Source organism: Tauraco erythrolophus, chromosome 10, assembly GCF_009769465.1.
Source record: "Tauraco erythrolophus isolate bTauEry1 chromosome 10, bTauEry1.pri, whole genome shotgun sequence".
NCBI lineage: Eukaryota > Metazoa > Chordata > Aves > Musophagiformes > Musophagidae > Tauraco > Tauraco erythrolophus.
The window spans coordinates 14,420,848-14,436,829 of record NC_141474.1 but is presented as its reverse complement, the minus strand read 5'-3'; the positions used below and the strand labels follow the sequence as shown (position 1 = coordinate 14,436,829).

General features: G+C 39.9%; 1 protein-coding gene across 1 annotated transcript; it reads left to right on the top strand.

The window, feature by feature from the left end:
- The first annotated feature begins 898 nt into the window (after positions 1-898).
- On the top strand, positions 899-9,478 carry RTCA (RNA 3'-terminal phosphate cyclase). The gene is made up of 11 exons (XM_086617119.1): positions 899-943; positions 1,068-1,168; positions 2,120-2,263; positions 3,756-3,879; positions 4,374-4,432; positions 4,906-5,047; positions 6,222-6,346; positions 6,483-6,541; positions 7,159-7,253; positions 8,443-8,547; positions 8,902-9,478. The coding sequence occupies exons 1-11, from the start codon at positions 899-901 to the stop codon at positions 8,998-9,000; spliced, it is 1,098 nt and encodes a 365-aa protein (XP_086473245.1). The 3' UTR covers positions 9,001-9,478.
- Positions 9,479-15,982: the final 6,504 nt, after the last annotated feature.

The following is a 15,982-nucleotide window of genomic DNA, read 5'->3' as shown; positions in this document are numbered from 1 at the left end:
ACGCTGGGCGCAGGCCAGGGAGGGCGGCGGCGGCGGGGGCCGGGTGAGGGGCGGCGGCGGGGCGAGCCGGTGGGTCCCGGCTGCTGCCCGCAGAGCGCGGGCTGGCGCCTGGCAGCCGTCACTCGCCCACGGGGAGTAACGGGAGGGTGTCACCTGTCCCGGGCGCCTCACCGGGGTTCCCGTAGCAAAGCCGCTGGCGGCGGTGGTGGTGGAGGGAGCGCGGCTTCCACTGGCCGAAGTGACGTGAAAGGCGGCGCGAAGGGCCCGGCCTTTCCCCGTGTACCTGTGATAAAGTCCCGAGTGTGACTGCCAGACCAACACGCCTACGTCTGTCTCTCCGTGCTTCTTTTAGCGACCGCGCTTCACGGGAAAACGACTCTCTTGTAAACGTGACGGCGGGAGTCCGGCCGTTTTCCTCGGGACGCCGCGGGGCAGAGCGCTGCCTGCGGGGCTGCCGTCCCAGCTGCCGCTCGGTCGCGTCCTGCGCTGTCACCTCTCCGGCCTCGCACGGCCCCTGACCTTAGCCTCGGGGCAGGGGAAAGGCACTGCCTCCTCCGGGACGGGTCGCTAACGCGGGGAGAAGGACGCTCTCCGGGCGCTGGGACCCGCCGACTACTCGTCGCGTAGCGGAGCCGCCCCCGCCAACCCACGGCGGGCGGGCGGGGCGGGAGGCGCTCCGCTCTGCGCCTGCTCGAGTCCCGGCGCCCGGCCCAAGCGCTGGCACCGGCAGGCCCGGCCTCCGCCGCTGCCGGAGCGCATCTCGGGTGCGCTTCTGTCGCCAAGCGTTCGCCGCCCCGGGGAGCTGCTTCGCCGGGGGCTCGCCGTCTGCGGGGCCTCCCCGGGATCCCGTCGGCGCGGCAGAGGCCTCTGCGAGAGACAGCTCCGCTCACCGCCAGCCATGGACGGGGACAGGGTGGAGATAGACGGCGGGATCATGGAGGGGGTGAGCGCCAGCGGCGAGCCGGCCTCGCCTTACCTCGCCCCGGGCAGCGGCGACGCGCGGGCCGGTAGCCGCCGGCCGGGCGGCAAATGCCGCAGCGCCTGACGAGCGCGGTTTCTCGGTGCAGGGCGGGCAGATCTTGCGAGTGTCCACGGCCCTGAGCTGCCTGCTGGGCCTGCCGCTGCGGGTGCGCCGGATCCGCGCCGGGAGGAGCCAGCCCGGCCTCAGGTAACGGCCCTTCCCGCCTCCTCACGTCCGCCCGCCCGGCGGGGCTGTCCCGCGGCGCGGCGGTCCCCGGGCGCGTTCGGCGGGGTCGCGTTGCGGCGTGTGTAGGCCGTGAAATAATAACCGCGAAAACGCCTTGGCTTGCTTTTGTCTGCGCTGCTTCCAAGAACAAACCCCGTGTGTTTCCATCGCCGTAAGAGGGCCTTTTTGTGCGAAGATCCCGTCTGCGGCTCACTTACGCGGACGGACTGAGCGCGGAGGAAAGCCAGGGTGTGAAGCGGTCGCCCCGGAGCCCCCCGGCGAGAGGATTCGCACCGCTTCGCCCTGTGCCCGCAGCGCAGTTCGCCTCCGGGCCGGGCCGGCTGCCAGGGCAGGTGGCCACCTGTCTGGTACCACAGGCTGGCAGCCTCGAAAATATTTTCAAAGGTGCTCAGTAGACTGCACAGTGTGAAACATGAAATACAGTTGAGGTCATGTAGTGCCTCAGCAAAACATGGCTCACTGAGCATATAGTGTGAAGAACAGTTTGATTCTTTCCTATTTAAATTATGCAAACAAATGGAAATGCAAGCACAGCAAAACAGATACATGGCAAAAATGTTAGCTGTCTTGTGGCTCTGGCGACCAGTTACTGGCTTGGCTCCAGTTCAGTGTTGCTATTGTTATCCCATTGCATGTTTGTCCAAGCATTTATCACGTTAGGACCAGGGACTGCTCCATTCTAATGGAAAACACACCAGAATCCTGCAAATTCTAGAATGGCCTGAATGCTGCTCCTTTGGCTCTTGTGAACTCAGGAGAAGTACTGTAGGAACCAGATAGAATTTCTCATCCTTATTTGATCTGAAATTTGCAATTTTAGTATTTATTAATTGGTGGTTAGTAGTTCTTTTAACATAACATGAGTATGTAGTCTACTCGCACGTGTCTTTAACTTCATGTTGTCACTCCAAGGCCACAGCATCTGTCTGGATTGGAGATCATTCGAGATCTATGTGAGGGGAAGCTGGAAGGTGGAGAAATTGGCTCAACAGAAATAACCTTCACTCCTGGGAAGATCAGAGGTGGAACCCACATAGCAGATACAAAAACAGCAGGGTATGTCTTTGTACACAGATAATGACTGAGCAGTAACTTCTCTCAATTTCTTCTGGTAACTTGAAAATTATGACAGAAGACATTTTTGTAACCTCAAAATTATCACAAAAGAGCTGGGAAAAAAAGAACATTAATTCATGGCTAATGAGCCAAAATCTGTGCTGCCCAAGCCAGATATATGTGACCAAAGAACCTTTAGTATAGGCAGGATATGTATGAATAAAGTATGTGCGAGTATAGTAGTTTTAAAATTATAATTGATACATAAGTTGAACACTTGATTAATGTTAAGCAAAAAACAGCTGCCCGTGTATTTAAAACTTTATCTTCTCACATTAGTACATTACATATCAGGTCAAATGCATCAAATTAGATAAGTATCTCAAATCTGTGGAGATCTGAAATAATCCTCATCATATAATAAAGTAAATTTTGAAATTTTACTTGTGCACGTAATAGTACAATATGGGATATTAGTCTTTTGGAACTGGGAACATATTCTATCCACAGGTTTTTGTGCCCATGTTTCTTTTATTCTATATTTCCATGTTGGGTCCTTTGTTCTTGCAATCTGTTGCAAAACTGAGTAAACGGGTTTAGCTATGGAAGGGTGGTGTGAACAGTTTGTTTGGAAGCGTAAGCCAGGTTAGGCATAAGTTAAAGTGTCCTTTAAGTGAAGATAAATATTTTTCTGAGCTGCAATAGTATAAACAACCAAGCTGATGCCTTTTACTTATCACAGAAAGGTTTGAGTAAGCAACAATGCAGCAGAATGAGTAATTAAGCACAAGCCAAAAAAAAAAGAAACAGTATGGTTCACAAACGTTTGGAAGTTACTTAAGAAATCAAAACCATGTTTTCTTCAGTTCAGTAGTGATTTCTGCTTTCACAATTCAAAATGCTGTTTGAAACCCCTGTGAGATACCTGTTTTGTTTTGCAGAACAAACTTGCTTTTGGAAAATTTATTGTGGAAGTTTTTCATTATCTGTGAAATGTGGGGAGATTCACTAATAGTTGAATCTTGTATCTAAAACCATATTTTCTATGCCTCTGAATTTTCTTGTGCAGGATGCTGACCAGCTTATAAGCAATTTTATAGTTTTCTAAATATTTTGTTATTAAATAAGTATTAAAATGTTAAAATTGCTGCCTAAGCCTTTTCTGCTTTTATCATCTGCTAGCTAAACCTACAGTTTTCACAGCCTCATCAGTATACTAAGTAGGGTACATTATTTTTATTTAAAGCAGGAATATTAAAGACACAATTATTGTAAAATCAAAACCTTCATATTTAGGCTTGCTAAGGATATGAAGTTTTAAATTAGTATTTTTTAGACTGATAAATCTACTTTATAGATAATGTTCAAAATCAAATACTTACGTAAATGCTCTGGAAAGTAATTTGCCTTTGATTTGTAATGATTATATGGAATCTGTGGATTATGGAATTCTGTGGATTATGACATTTGAGTATCTTATAATTGCTTTTAGGAGTGTGTGTCTACTGATGCAGGTAGCAATGCCCTGTGTGCTGTTTGCTGCTTCCCCATCAGAACTTCATTTAAAAGGTGGGACTAATGCTGAGATGGCTCCTCAGATAGACTACACAGTCATGGTAGGGAAAAATTTCTTTGGCTTGGTGCATCTTTTATGCATATATATGCAATATAACTACTGTACTTCTCTTGCTCTTACTGCAAGTTTATTTTGGAACTAGGCATGGGAATATAACACTATTAGTGTACTTACTGTATGTAGAGAGCAACCAGTGTTTCATGGAATTCCCTGAAACAGCAACTAGTCTGTTTGCTTTTAATTACTAAAGAAAATTTCACTTAAAATATATTATTGTAGAAGTTCTGTGAATTTTTAGGAATTTCTCTTCCTCTTTCCATAAGAAAATAATTTTACATCAAGTCATTCAGAATGAAGTATGAGAAATGTCAAATAAGCTGTATGGATGAGACTGGCTATCTTTTTTTTTTAATAATGTAACTGAAATTTTTGTGTTGAACTTTTTTTTTTATTGGAGAAGACTGCATAAAATAGTATGAAATTATAAATGCAAAATAGATTTGGTCTGTGTGCTTATATATGCTTGTTTTTCAGGTTTTCAAGCCAATAGTTGAAAAGTTCAATTTCACATTTAATTGTGACATAAAAAAGAGGTGAGAACAAAGGCACACACACAAGATGCCCACAATCAAGCTGAGGGATGAATTTATAATACCTGAACTAATCAGCATTAGTTGTCCCTGTGCGTACTGTCACCCTATGATGAATGTGATATGGTCTTTCTTGTCTTTTTTTTTCATTGCTGAGTCTTCAGCTGCTGTTTAATGGTTCCTATGGGCCACCCCTGAGTGAAGCGCGTGCTGAACAGGCAGTACATTACTGAGCTTTTTCTGAGGTGCCAGTTATGTTGGCGTTAGGTAGTTAGTAAGATGTGTGTTTTGAGGTAATACTGTTAGAGAACCTCATTCTACTATAAAGATTTCTAAGGCACACATCAAGAAAATTCATATGTACAGTAACAGAACATAAAAATGTATAATGAAATGTATTAAGAGCTTTCTGGCTCTTTTCTTGGTTTCCTTGTGATCTTTGCATTTATTTATATCTGATTACTGTTGCTAAATAGGGGCTACTATCCTCAAGGAGGTGGTGAAGTCATAGTCCAGATGTCACCAGTCAAAGAGTTGAGCCCAGTAAACTTAACAGAACGTGGTACAGTGACAAAGATATATGGAAGAGCATTTGTTGCTGGAGCGCTGCCTATAAAAGTAAGTGCTGATATTAGCTCTGGTAGTATCCAAATTCATGTCTCTATAAAATTGCATGTCATCTGCTTAAAATACCTCTACTGTTCCTGTATTCTGCAGTCTTTCACATACAAACTAAGTAGCCTTATTCAATGGTTTGAATTATTCAGGCCATAGAATAGCATTTTGGACATTTCTAAAATGCATTTATTGCATAGCAATATGGTAGCAGCTAGAAGAGGAGATGAGAACAGTATCCTTGATATCCTCCATGTGACTGTTCAAAAGTCTTTAGCATGTATTGAGGGGTATCTTACATCTGATTTACGTATTCATATTTGTGTGGATTTAAATCTGAAATCATGGCCCTTATTCATAGATTTATGGGTAAACCATGAGGCACTGTAATAGAGAGAGGTCAGACTGCATCAAATTTTTCAGCCGTTGCTAAGGGTGTTAGAACAAGTTAAGAGTCGGTTTAGCCAAAGGTAAAACAGAAATTTTCTCCTTTGTATCCCCTTCTTTCTATTGTTCTTATCCTGCCTGCGTTTACAGAGAATGAGTGGTGAGATCTCCTTAAGGCTCCCTCTCACACACAGGCTAGGAATTAGTAGAGGAAGGAAGAGGAGAAACCGAGTTACGTTTTGAAGAGCTGTGGACTGCTGGTTTTGGTCTTAGAATCTCCAGACCTATGAATGTTGGCTAGGATTGGATCACAAGGATGGGATAAGCTTCATCTGTCCCCACCTGCCTGTGATTTAGAATTGTTGTTTTATATATTACATCTTATATAGTATATCCCATACCTAATAATTGTGGACTGCTTTTTGGGGTATTTTTGGGGCAGTTTTTGTTTTGTTTTTTTTTTTACAATCTAATGTCTTGAGATAATCAAGACTAAAATAAAATCTTTTTCCCTATTAATGGAGAAAAGTTCTTGAATTTCTACTGTTACTGAAGCTTCTACATACATTACTATAATTATAATTTGTTCATTTAATGTTACCTTAATTTTGTGGGAAAATTCTCGGAAGAGATGGTCAATGCTTGCTCATAGAGGTTTTATAATAATCCTTTGTTTTTCCAGTTTAAAGTAGCTCCTTTATGCAGGGATTCACTGTAATAATTAGAGTTATGAAAAAATATTATTGTAGTTCCATAATTTAATTAAAGTTTTTACCTTTTATCTTGTTAGCTGGCAAAAGACATGTCAGCAGCAGCTGTGAGATGCATCAGAAAAGAAATAAGAGACCTTTACATTAACATTCAGCCTGTTCGAGAACCTGATGATCAAGCTTTTGGGACTGGAAGTGGAATAATGTAAGATAAGCCCAAACTTTCTGTTGATGTCTATAACGTTGCTAGTTGATTAGCTAGATGTTGATTACAAAGACGATATATTAAGTGTAATGTGAGTGATTTTGTTCTTAATATTGTTTCTGTTTTTTCTGCTTAGCATTGTTGCAGAGACTTCAACAGGTTGTTTGTTAGCTGGGTCATCACTTGGCAAGAGGGGTAAGAGTCCCATGAAGTATATCTCTTTCAGATTTAAATTAATGTACTATTTACAAGTAGGAATCTGAAGTATAATCTATTCAAAGAACTGATGCTTTGAGTGTTGTATTTTTAAGTGGATATTGTTTAGTAATAAAGGACAGTGGAAACGAGTAGATTCTCAACATCGTAAATGGAGTCTTATACTTTGTGTTAAGCTGCTTCTGCATAGTGACAAAAAATACAAAATTATTAAACTCACCCTTTATCAGAATGGATTGTTAAGGATCACTGAGTTGAAAGAGCTTCTGGACTTTAAGAGCATACAGTCTTTGTGGTTTACCTGAAGGTGAATCTCGATGTGTATCTAGATTAAAAGGAACAGAAGTGATTTTGTTTTTAAATGGTTTGAATAAAATGTTTCTCTAAGTGGGGCTACTTTCTTTCCACTGCTTAGGAAGTATGAACTGAATGTCATCGTAAGATGGGAGGGGTTTCTTAAGCAGACATTTGAGGCAAGAGCATGGAAATAAGGTTTAAAAAGTTGATAATTTCTTGATTATTTTTTTTCCTTCTTCATTTTTAAAATGTTAAATAATAATTGGCAGCAATCCTAATCTCCTGGATTTCTCTGTTAGGAAAGAACTCTGACAAGGTTGGCATTGAAGCAGCTGAGATACTGCTTAGGAATCTTAAACATGGTGGAACTGTGGATGATTCTCTGCAAGACCAAGTAAGGCTCCTGTATGTGTTTACATGAAGTTGAAGTAGCAAGAACATGCATGCATGTATTACTTGTAAAGAATATAAGTCTGAATAGAGAAAGACTGAGATATAGATTTCAAAGTTAGACTATATCTCCACAGGTAGGCATGGCTTTACGTAATTATTTGAAATTAGAAGTCTTAGAAGGTTTCTGGGTGTGGTCACAACATCACTAGGATTAGCAAATTACATACAGTTCTTAAGAACCATAGATGCTCTTGGCTTTGCACCAACACCCTTAAATTTTCCCTTCCTGTAAATCTTAGTAGGTATGGAATAAAGAAGTAGGAATCTGCTTCTATTTGGCACTCCGTGTAGTGCAGTAAAAATAGCTCCCTGTTTACATATTAAGAATGATACTAAGTGAAGCTATTTGAGAACAGAATATCTAGGAGGTGCTCCTGTTTGTCTTGCTCACCTAATTTAATTTGAGAATGAAGACCTTCCACTATGTTATTCTCAATAATGCAGCCTGATAAGAATCTTGGGCAGTTCTAGACAGGATGATGTTTCCTCTTAGCTGTAAACACCTGGCCACACATTACTATTCTGTAGTATAACAGGAAGTATTTAGGTCTTGGACTCATCCTCCTTTTACCAAAGCATGCACAGTACAATTGGTGGAAATGTGCCACAACTAGATTCAGTGCATATGGGAACTGTTCAGAGTTGTGTCACACCTTACAGAATACTTGTCATGGTGGTGCTTGTCAATCAAATCAGATTTATTTTAAATATCTCTCTGGCGAATATGTGATCAGAAAGCATTAGAATTAAAAAACCTCTTCCTGAGTTTTTCTCTCTGTAGAGGTAATCTACCAATCTGGAGTCTGACGTGACTTTGGGGGATTTTGGGGCGGGAGGGGTAGGAGAGAACAAAGTTAAATGTAGTAACAGGAATTCATTGGCAAACTCCACTGTGGAAAAGTAGCAGCCCTTCTGTGATAGGCATTACAGTAGTAATTTCCAAGCTTCTTGAGCCTTAGATCGCTCTTAACACTCAGCATCATGAACTTTAATGAAACTTGGCAGACCGTGTTTTTACATCTACAGACATTTTGCATGGTTTTCCTTTTTTTTAAAAAAAAAAACCCCAAAACAGTAAATTCCTAGGATCTGAAGACTTAGTTACTAATTTACCTTTCCCTTCCTTTCAGCTGATCATATTTATGGCGCTAGCAAAGGGGGTGTCTAGAGTGAAAAGTGGACCAATTACACTTCATACTCAAACAGCTATACACTTTGCAGAGCAGCTGACAAAGGTGAGTCCAAAAGTTGGGGAAGTTTTACCTATTGTTGTCATCTAGTAACTAGGAAATACAGTTTAGTAGGCATCGTGAACCAAATTTGATCATGAAGGACAAGCATTGATAAAATAATTTCTACAGTATTTATACAGGAGTTTACCTGTAGAAAGTGAACATACCTTGGAGTTAAATGCCTTTAGAATTGTTAGATACTTTTACCATGTTTATTTAAATGTTTTTTAATGAAATCAGTCAAAGTTGTAATATACATAAACACATGGTAATATGATTATTTGGTATCAGATATTGAATATTCAAACTTATGTATGTTATAACTTAATTAGTAATATATCTCTAATCCTGTTTTAGGCCAAATTTACTGTGAAAAAATCAGAAGAGGAAGATCCCAGTAAAGATACCTACATCATTGAGTGTGAAGGAATGGGGATGATAAACCCAAACTTATAGTTTTTTTTAAAAAAAAATAAAAAAGCAGCAAGCTGACAAAAGCAAAACTCAACATACCTCAGTGATGTATTGCACTACATACACATGTGAACAGAAGAAGCCTTCTGTCACATCTGAGAGATTTCACTTCAAGGATCATGTGGAGTTTTTCCTTGGTGTGCTGAGAATCTGTGGTATAAAAAATGGGAACTTTATTTTTTTTTTTTTTACTATTAGCAGCAAAATGAGTACAGACAGGACAGCAAATAGAATACATTGTATGTATTTGAGAGCTTCAATGAGAAGCTTTGAAAATTCAGATTTACCAAAGTAGAAAATAACTATTTCAGTTTTGAAAAAATATTGATACATTCTTTCCCCTTTAAAACAATGGAAGTTTTATTCTTTGGAAACCTTTATGTTACGAGGAATATGGAATGAAGTGCACCATCAAATCTGTATCGCTGTTCTTCCTTATCCATTTTGCTTAAATTGTGCATGAGGAAATAATAAAGCAATATCATGATATGAAAGCCTGGTATTTATATTTGCTGTTACCTCAGCAGGTTGTGTTAGTGGGAGATGGATACAAAGTAACTTTGCAGAAGCAGAATTTCTTTCCCTGCAGCAAGGACAACACTCAGTGCATAAAATAATCTTCTTTTAAATCTACCCTTTTCATCTATTTTAAAAAACCTTTTCAGGCAAGCTAAAAAAAGCACCACACTACATCCCAGACACAAAGTATTAACTTCATGGTATGCTTGGATTTTCTATCTACAGTTGTCCTTGTTAGCGTACTAGCTGGGTCTACATTTTCACCAAGCTGTTGTTGTTTGTTCTTTCTAAAGGGAGTAATTAATTTCAGCTGTGATTAGGGAGCTGCCTAACACAGATATATACACACAGATATGTACATGTATGTACACCGAGCACTGCATATACACACAAGTGTATTTAGGCATATAAATCCAGTTGCATTATCCCTCATCTGTGGATTAAGTAAGGAAGACCTGCCGTTCTGGCCTTGAAAGTGCTACAAAATCTTTTTCTGAAGTAAAAGGAAGATAAAAGGAGAGATGGGGCATAATTTTTTTGCATATGAAGAACTGACTTACAGAGTTTGAATCACTTAACCAAAACTGTGTCAATGCACTCTGGAAGCTTGAATTGATTTCCCGGTTTTCCACAGCCTTGTCGGCAGCCTTTATTCTCAAGATCTTTTTTTTTTCCTTGGTTGTGACTATTGAACCTAACAGCTAAATATGTAACTTGAAGTATTGTTTGTCTTATTCATTAAGATAATTGCATTATTGTGCATTTCTAACATGAAAAAAATCCTTTGCTTATGTATGAAAACGTTCACCAATTATCTAATTAACAATCCCCTGTTGCCACTTGAAAACTAGCGCAAAAGAATAGGATGCTATTAATTTCTAATTATTTTTCTTTAATACTGGGAATGGTCTGAAGGAGGCAGCAGATAACCGCTGAGGTGTGTTTGTAACATGTACTCGACTGGCATTGACAGGGACCTCTCTGCATTACTAGTCTGTGCTACTAATGATTTTCAGTGTTTCCTTTCGGAATAACTCAGAATGTATTTTTCCAAAGCCCCCAAAGAGTTGTTGTCTGTGCTTAAGAAAACAAGCTCTTCTAAACCACATTTGAGTGCATCTTTACCTGTTTCTACAATTCGAAACCTTAATATACTTGACTAGTTTTACTTCTAATGGAGAGATTCCTTCTGCAGGGATGTCTGGGTGTAATTTAATTCGACCTTCTGATCAAAGCACTACTGACTTAAAAATATCAAGTTGCTCAGGGCCTTGTCCAGTCAAGACTTGAAAATTTTCCAAAATGAAGGTCCTACAACTTTTCTGTGCAACTTGTTAACAGAGCTTAACCACTCCTGGAGCTGGCATTTAATGTGAGCAGGCAAAAGGGTTACGCTTTTTGGTTATTTAGTTTTTGTGGAGTTTGTTTCTTTCTTCAGTGGAGGGACTGCTTCTTAAATGGAAGTTACTTCCTGCTACAGGAAATAACATTGGGAAGGTGAACTTAATAGTATACCAGTTCTTCACTATTTCTTCAGAAGAAAACATGGCAGAAGAAAATTAGATAATCAATTCTACCTTAGTCAGAAGATTTTTGATATGTGGTGGATCCTTGGGTTGCTCTGGCAGCTGAGAACAAGGAAGCTTCAGCAAGCACTAGAGCTATGATGATAAAACCAAAAATTAATTGCACATAGTTACATATTATTACTAAAAATGAATGCAGAAAAGCATATTGAACACAGTTTGTAACTAACTTAGTTAAAGTATTCCTTTTTATTATTTTCAAAGTTCAGTCGTTGGATTCTCTGTAATTTAATATCTTTTTACCAATATCCAATCAAGCACCTTTCACAGAGTACAGGCGATTAAACATTTTTTTATTATGCGATTCAAACATTTGTAGAAATTATACTCCTTGGAAGACAATAAAACTGACATTTTTTGTACTGTTATTCAAAGTAAGCCAACACTGTGTAAATCTTTATAAATAACAATCCAGCCTTCCCTTCAGGTTTTAAAATCTCTAGCCAGTGCCTTACACACTTGACCTTCTTGCTCTGTAGTCACTGCTTCACTTCAGCAATCAAAGAAGAATGACCCACTTTCTTGCCTAATAGATTTCTTTGTGGACTGTAAGCATACTTAGATGGTAATGCCTGGATGGTTTAAACACTAAATATATCAGCATAACTAGCTCCTGTAATGTTAAAAAAAAAAAGATGAATAAAAGCATAGCTAAATTAAATCTTTGAGATTTAGGCAGGCTTTTACATATTTGTGCACATACACATACTGCATTATGCATGAAAAGTAAGATAAGCTTCAGTATGGTCTTTTTTTTCAAAGGCTGGCTGGAGTACCTTTTCATAGCTTTTCTTTGCTTCAGAAAAACTGCCAGTTTGCACACCCGAGATATCTGCAGTGCTGCCTGCACAGAAAAAACTGCAACGTTTTTTCCCACATTCACAAATGCCCAAGACTCTCTTGGAACAATTGTAGAAAAAAAAAAAAAAAAAAAGACCTAGCAAAACCTTGTGAGAACTATCTCACATTAGAATTCCTAGCTTTATCCAACACTTCCTGAAATCAGGTCTATCTAACTAAAAAATTCTTTTGGAAATAATTTAAAAATGGACAGGCTTTCTCTCTAAACAAAGTAATAATAAAAAAAAAGAAATCAACAAAACAGAACAAAATTCAGTTGAAGAAAAAATTCCCATTGAAAACTTGAAATGCAGTTTCTGTCTTACAGACATGCAAAAGCACATAAACGCTCAGCCAACATATTTAACAAAGTTTAACAAAACTCAAGGTACCAGATAAAAAAGTTTCTTCAACGTCCTCTTAGTAAATGTACAATAAAGAGCAGCTCAGCAATACTGACAACTATTACTCCACCGGCCCGCTCTCCGTAAGCCTGTTAAAAAGGGCAGCTGGTCATTAATAATCGGCAGTCCTTGGTTGCTTCCTTGCAGGCCCGTTCTAGTGTCCAGCCCGCTCTTCCTGTGACATGGCCACTGGGGCCAGCACTGGATGGATGAGGAGTCTGCTGTGCTGGCCCTCCCTTGCTCACCTTTTGCCATCTCTGCAGTGCCTCCTGGATTGAAGGAATCTGGTGCTGATTTGGCCAGGCTTCACATCCAACCTTTTTCTCCTCAGGGGCTGGAAAATCTCTAGATGGGAGATGTTCACAGCAGCTTTTATTCTTCAGTAGGATTAAATTTCCAAAATAATTTTTACTCCGTTATATGTGTCACCTCATGGTGACCTCCTACCAGTAAATGTTTATCATAATTCCTGTTCTTTTTCTATATATAATTATTAATTAGCCTTTATTACTTATATACTTGAACAATTTTTAACTGAGGCAATAAAATTCATAAAATTAATTTGGGACTACTAGTATCACTCATATTCTACCAAGTTGCTATTTTCCTTTTTCAACGGGGTTCCGCATCATAAAACTTAAATCCTATGGGTTTACACTTACTTTCAATTCACTCAGATTTTAAATCTACAAGTCAAAACATGAGCTGCAGATCTTGTTACATCACAGTCCTACATTGCACGTGCTGTATGTACGTAAGCTTAAATTTTACAGCACGATTAATTCTTTAAGTTAATGCAGTATGCAAATTAGTTGTTGGTAGTTAGTAGTGTAACTTTTATTTATTTAAACTTCCTGCTGTTTTTGAATATTAACTAATAATTAGTGTATTACTTGAAGCTTTTAAACTTTCATTTCTATCCATTTACAATCATATAATTTTTAGCAATAAAGTTGGATTAAGTCACTTGTGGGAATGTATTAACCTTTTGTTCAGGAAGAGATGAGACATCACTTGCACCTGCTCTACAAATATGCACTGGGTTTTCTTATGCTAATCAGGCACATTAGAATCTTATATAAAAACTTCAGTGTGGGTGTATAGATACAACTAAGATGCTTACATTTAATACCGCTCAAACAAGTAGCAGCAATGAATCACAAGTCCTATCTACCAAGGAAATGGGATTAGTCCTCTCAAACTGTGTGTCCCTAGTGTACTTCCATAAGACAGAGTTGTGCTTGGATGAATGCTATGATCAGAGAAAGGCACTGCACTGAGATAGGTGAGGACTGAAGTCTCAAGACAAACAGTAAGTTCCCCAGGAAATACTGCACTCTGGTTCTGACTGTTACCCTCAAAAAGAGTACCCTTCAACTTCTCCTCTCACACCCATAAATCTACTTCAGCTGGTAACTGTTCCTCTTCTGAGCCTATGCGTCTCATTCTGGTCCCTAAATATGAGCAAAACATTTACTGTTTTCTAGACCATGTTGAGAATACTGCATCCAGCTTTGGGTCCTTCCATACAAGACATGGATGGTCAAGATGGTCAGGGGCTGGAGGGAGAGTGAGGAGAGGCTGAGGGAAGGGGGTGTTACTCAGCCTGGGGAGGGGATGGATTTGGGCATCTACCAGAAACTTGCCAGTGCCTGAGAGAAGGTTGTGGAGGAGAAGAAGCCAGGCCCTTCACGCTGGTGCATTCGGGAGGGCAAGAGGCATCTCGGGCTGGATGAAGAGCTGAGCAACCCAGCCTGAGTTCATGGCTGACCATACATTGAGCAGGAGTTTGGGCCAGAGGCCTCCTGTGGTTTCTTCCCACCTGAATTATCCTATCATCCTGAATGCCCTATCTGGCAACTAAGGACCGTCTGAACATAGCGTTGAAGAATTCTCTAAAATATTCCAGCACAGGTTACTTATAACTGACATTGTTAAAATGAGTTGTAGGTTAAATAAAACACTATACCAAACAAATACACATATAGGGAAAAAAATGCCATGTTAAATTCTTTACAATGGAAACGATGGAGAAGTTTTTTCAGAATTTGAGCCACATCTTCTTAAACTAAAAACAAATGAATGCAAACACAGAGATTCTATCTGTTTGTGATTGGAAAGACTAGGAAGTAATATCAGTATTTAAAAATCAAGTAAGATAGGTCAACTGCAAAGTGCCTCTCTATTATTTGACTGAAGAAAAGTCTGTAGAGACTGAAGTAAAACAACTGGGAACACTACTGTGTAAACTTAGGAAGAACCAGAATTTTTCCCTTAATCCCAGATTTACTAGTGCATTGAAGACCAAAGTTCAAGGCCTAGAAAACCTACTGATAAGTCCACTTAAAAGCCAAAAGCTCTTATGAAGTACACATATGGAAAAGCTCACACTACAATCAGTGTGATTTTGAGTTTTTGTACCACCCATCTGTCTCTTAGGTGTTTCACCATCTCTCCTCTGTCCAGGAGGCTTTTTGCACAGTGCTTTTCAAATCCAATACCATAATCTTGTAATGACAGGATATCTGCTAGAACAAGGAACTATGATTTGAAAATCCCAATTTCAAATAATAATGGAATCTTTTTCTTCACATACAAGTATTTTAGGATGACATTTTAGACAAATTTTCTGCTACATCATGCAAGCTTTCAAAGATTCATAAAAAGAACAAATCTTACTAGTTCAGAAAACATCAAAAGTTATTTCTCTTTCTCTCCTTCCAATTATATTTTTCTGGCCACTTAAGACTTCCATTACCAGATGAATGATTCCTGTGTAAAAAGACAATTTGTGAAAGGGGTTAATGATTTTTCCACATGGAAACCTGTCTATAAACAGAGACTTTTAAATGCATTGGACTGTTCTAGTTCATACAACTCCAGATGACCTGAAGTTTATGCAACTCATGTAATCTAGGAATGCGCTAGTATATCATATGTTTTCTCTGCCATTAACACTTGTAATATCGGAACAAAGTCAGGCTCATTTTAATCTCAAACTCCTTTCCTATACTAGCATTACATTCTATTAAAAAAAAAAGTGACAAATAAAACATTGACTTTTTATCAGATTGCGGTCCTGTACAGAAAGGGTGTGCAGACTAAGGCAAATTCCAGTATAGTGTATTTCAGAAACAGTGGTCAAGACTTTGCGGTTATAGCGTAGGGCCACAAAGATGATTAAGGGTGTTGAGCATCTCCCTTACGAGGAAAGGCTGAGGGAGCTGGGTCTCTTTAGCTTGGAGAAAAGGAGACTGAGGAGGGGGGGGAGGACACCTCGTTAATGTTTATAAATATGTAAAGGGTGACTGTCGTGAGTATGGAACCAGGCTCTTCTCACTGGCATCCAATGATAGGACATGGGGAAATGAATATAAGCTGGAACATAATAGATTCCGCTTAAACATGAGGAAGAACTTCTTCCCAGTAAGGGTACCAGAACACAGGAACAGGCTGCCCAGAGAGGTTGTGGAGTCTCTTTCTATGGAGATGTTCAAAACCCGCCTGGACACGTTCTTGTGTGATCTCATCTGGGTGGTCCTGCTCAGGCAGGAGGATTGGACTAGATGATCCTTTGAGGTCCCTTCCGATCCCTAACATTCTGTGATTCTGTGT

Coding starts and splice junctions, on each gene's coding strand:
- RTCA (XM_086617119.1), top strand. CDS start 899: ATGGACGGGGACAGGGTGGAGATAGACGGCGGGATCATGGAGGGG. Junction 944..1,067: donor ACGGCGGGATCATGGAGGGG/GTGAGCGCCAGC, acceptor TTCTCGGTGCAG/GGCGGGCAGATCTTGCGAGT. Junction 6,542..7,158: donor GTCATCACTTGGCAAGAGGG/GTAAGAGTCCCA, acceptor TTTCTCTGTTAG/GAAAGAACTCTGACAAGGTT.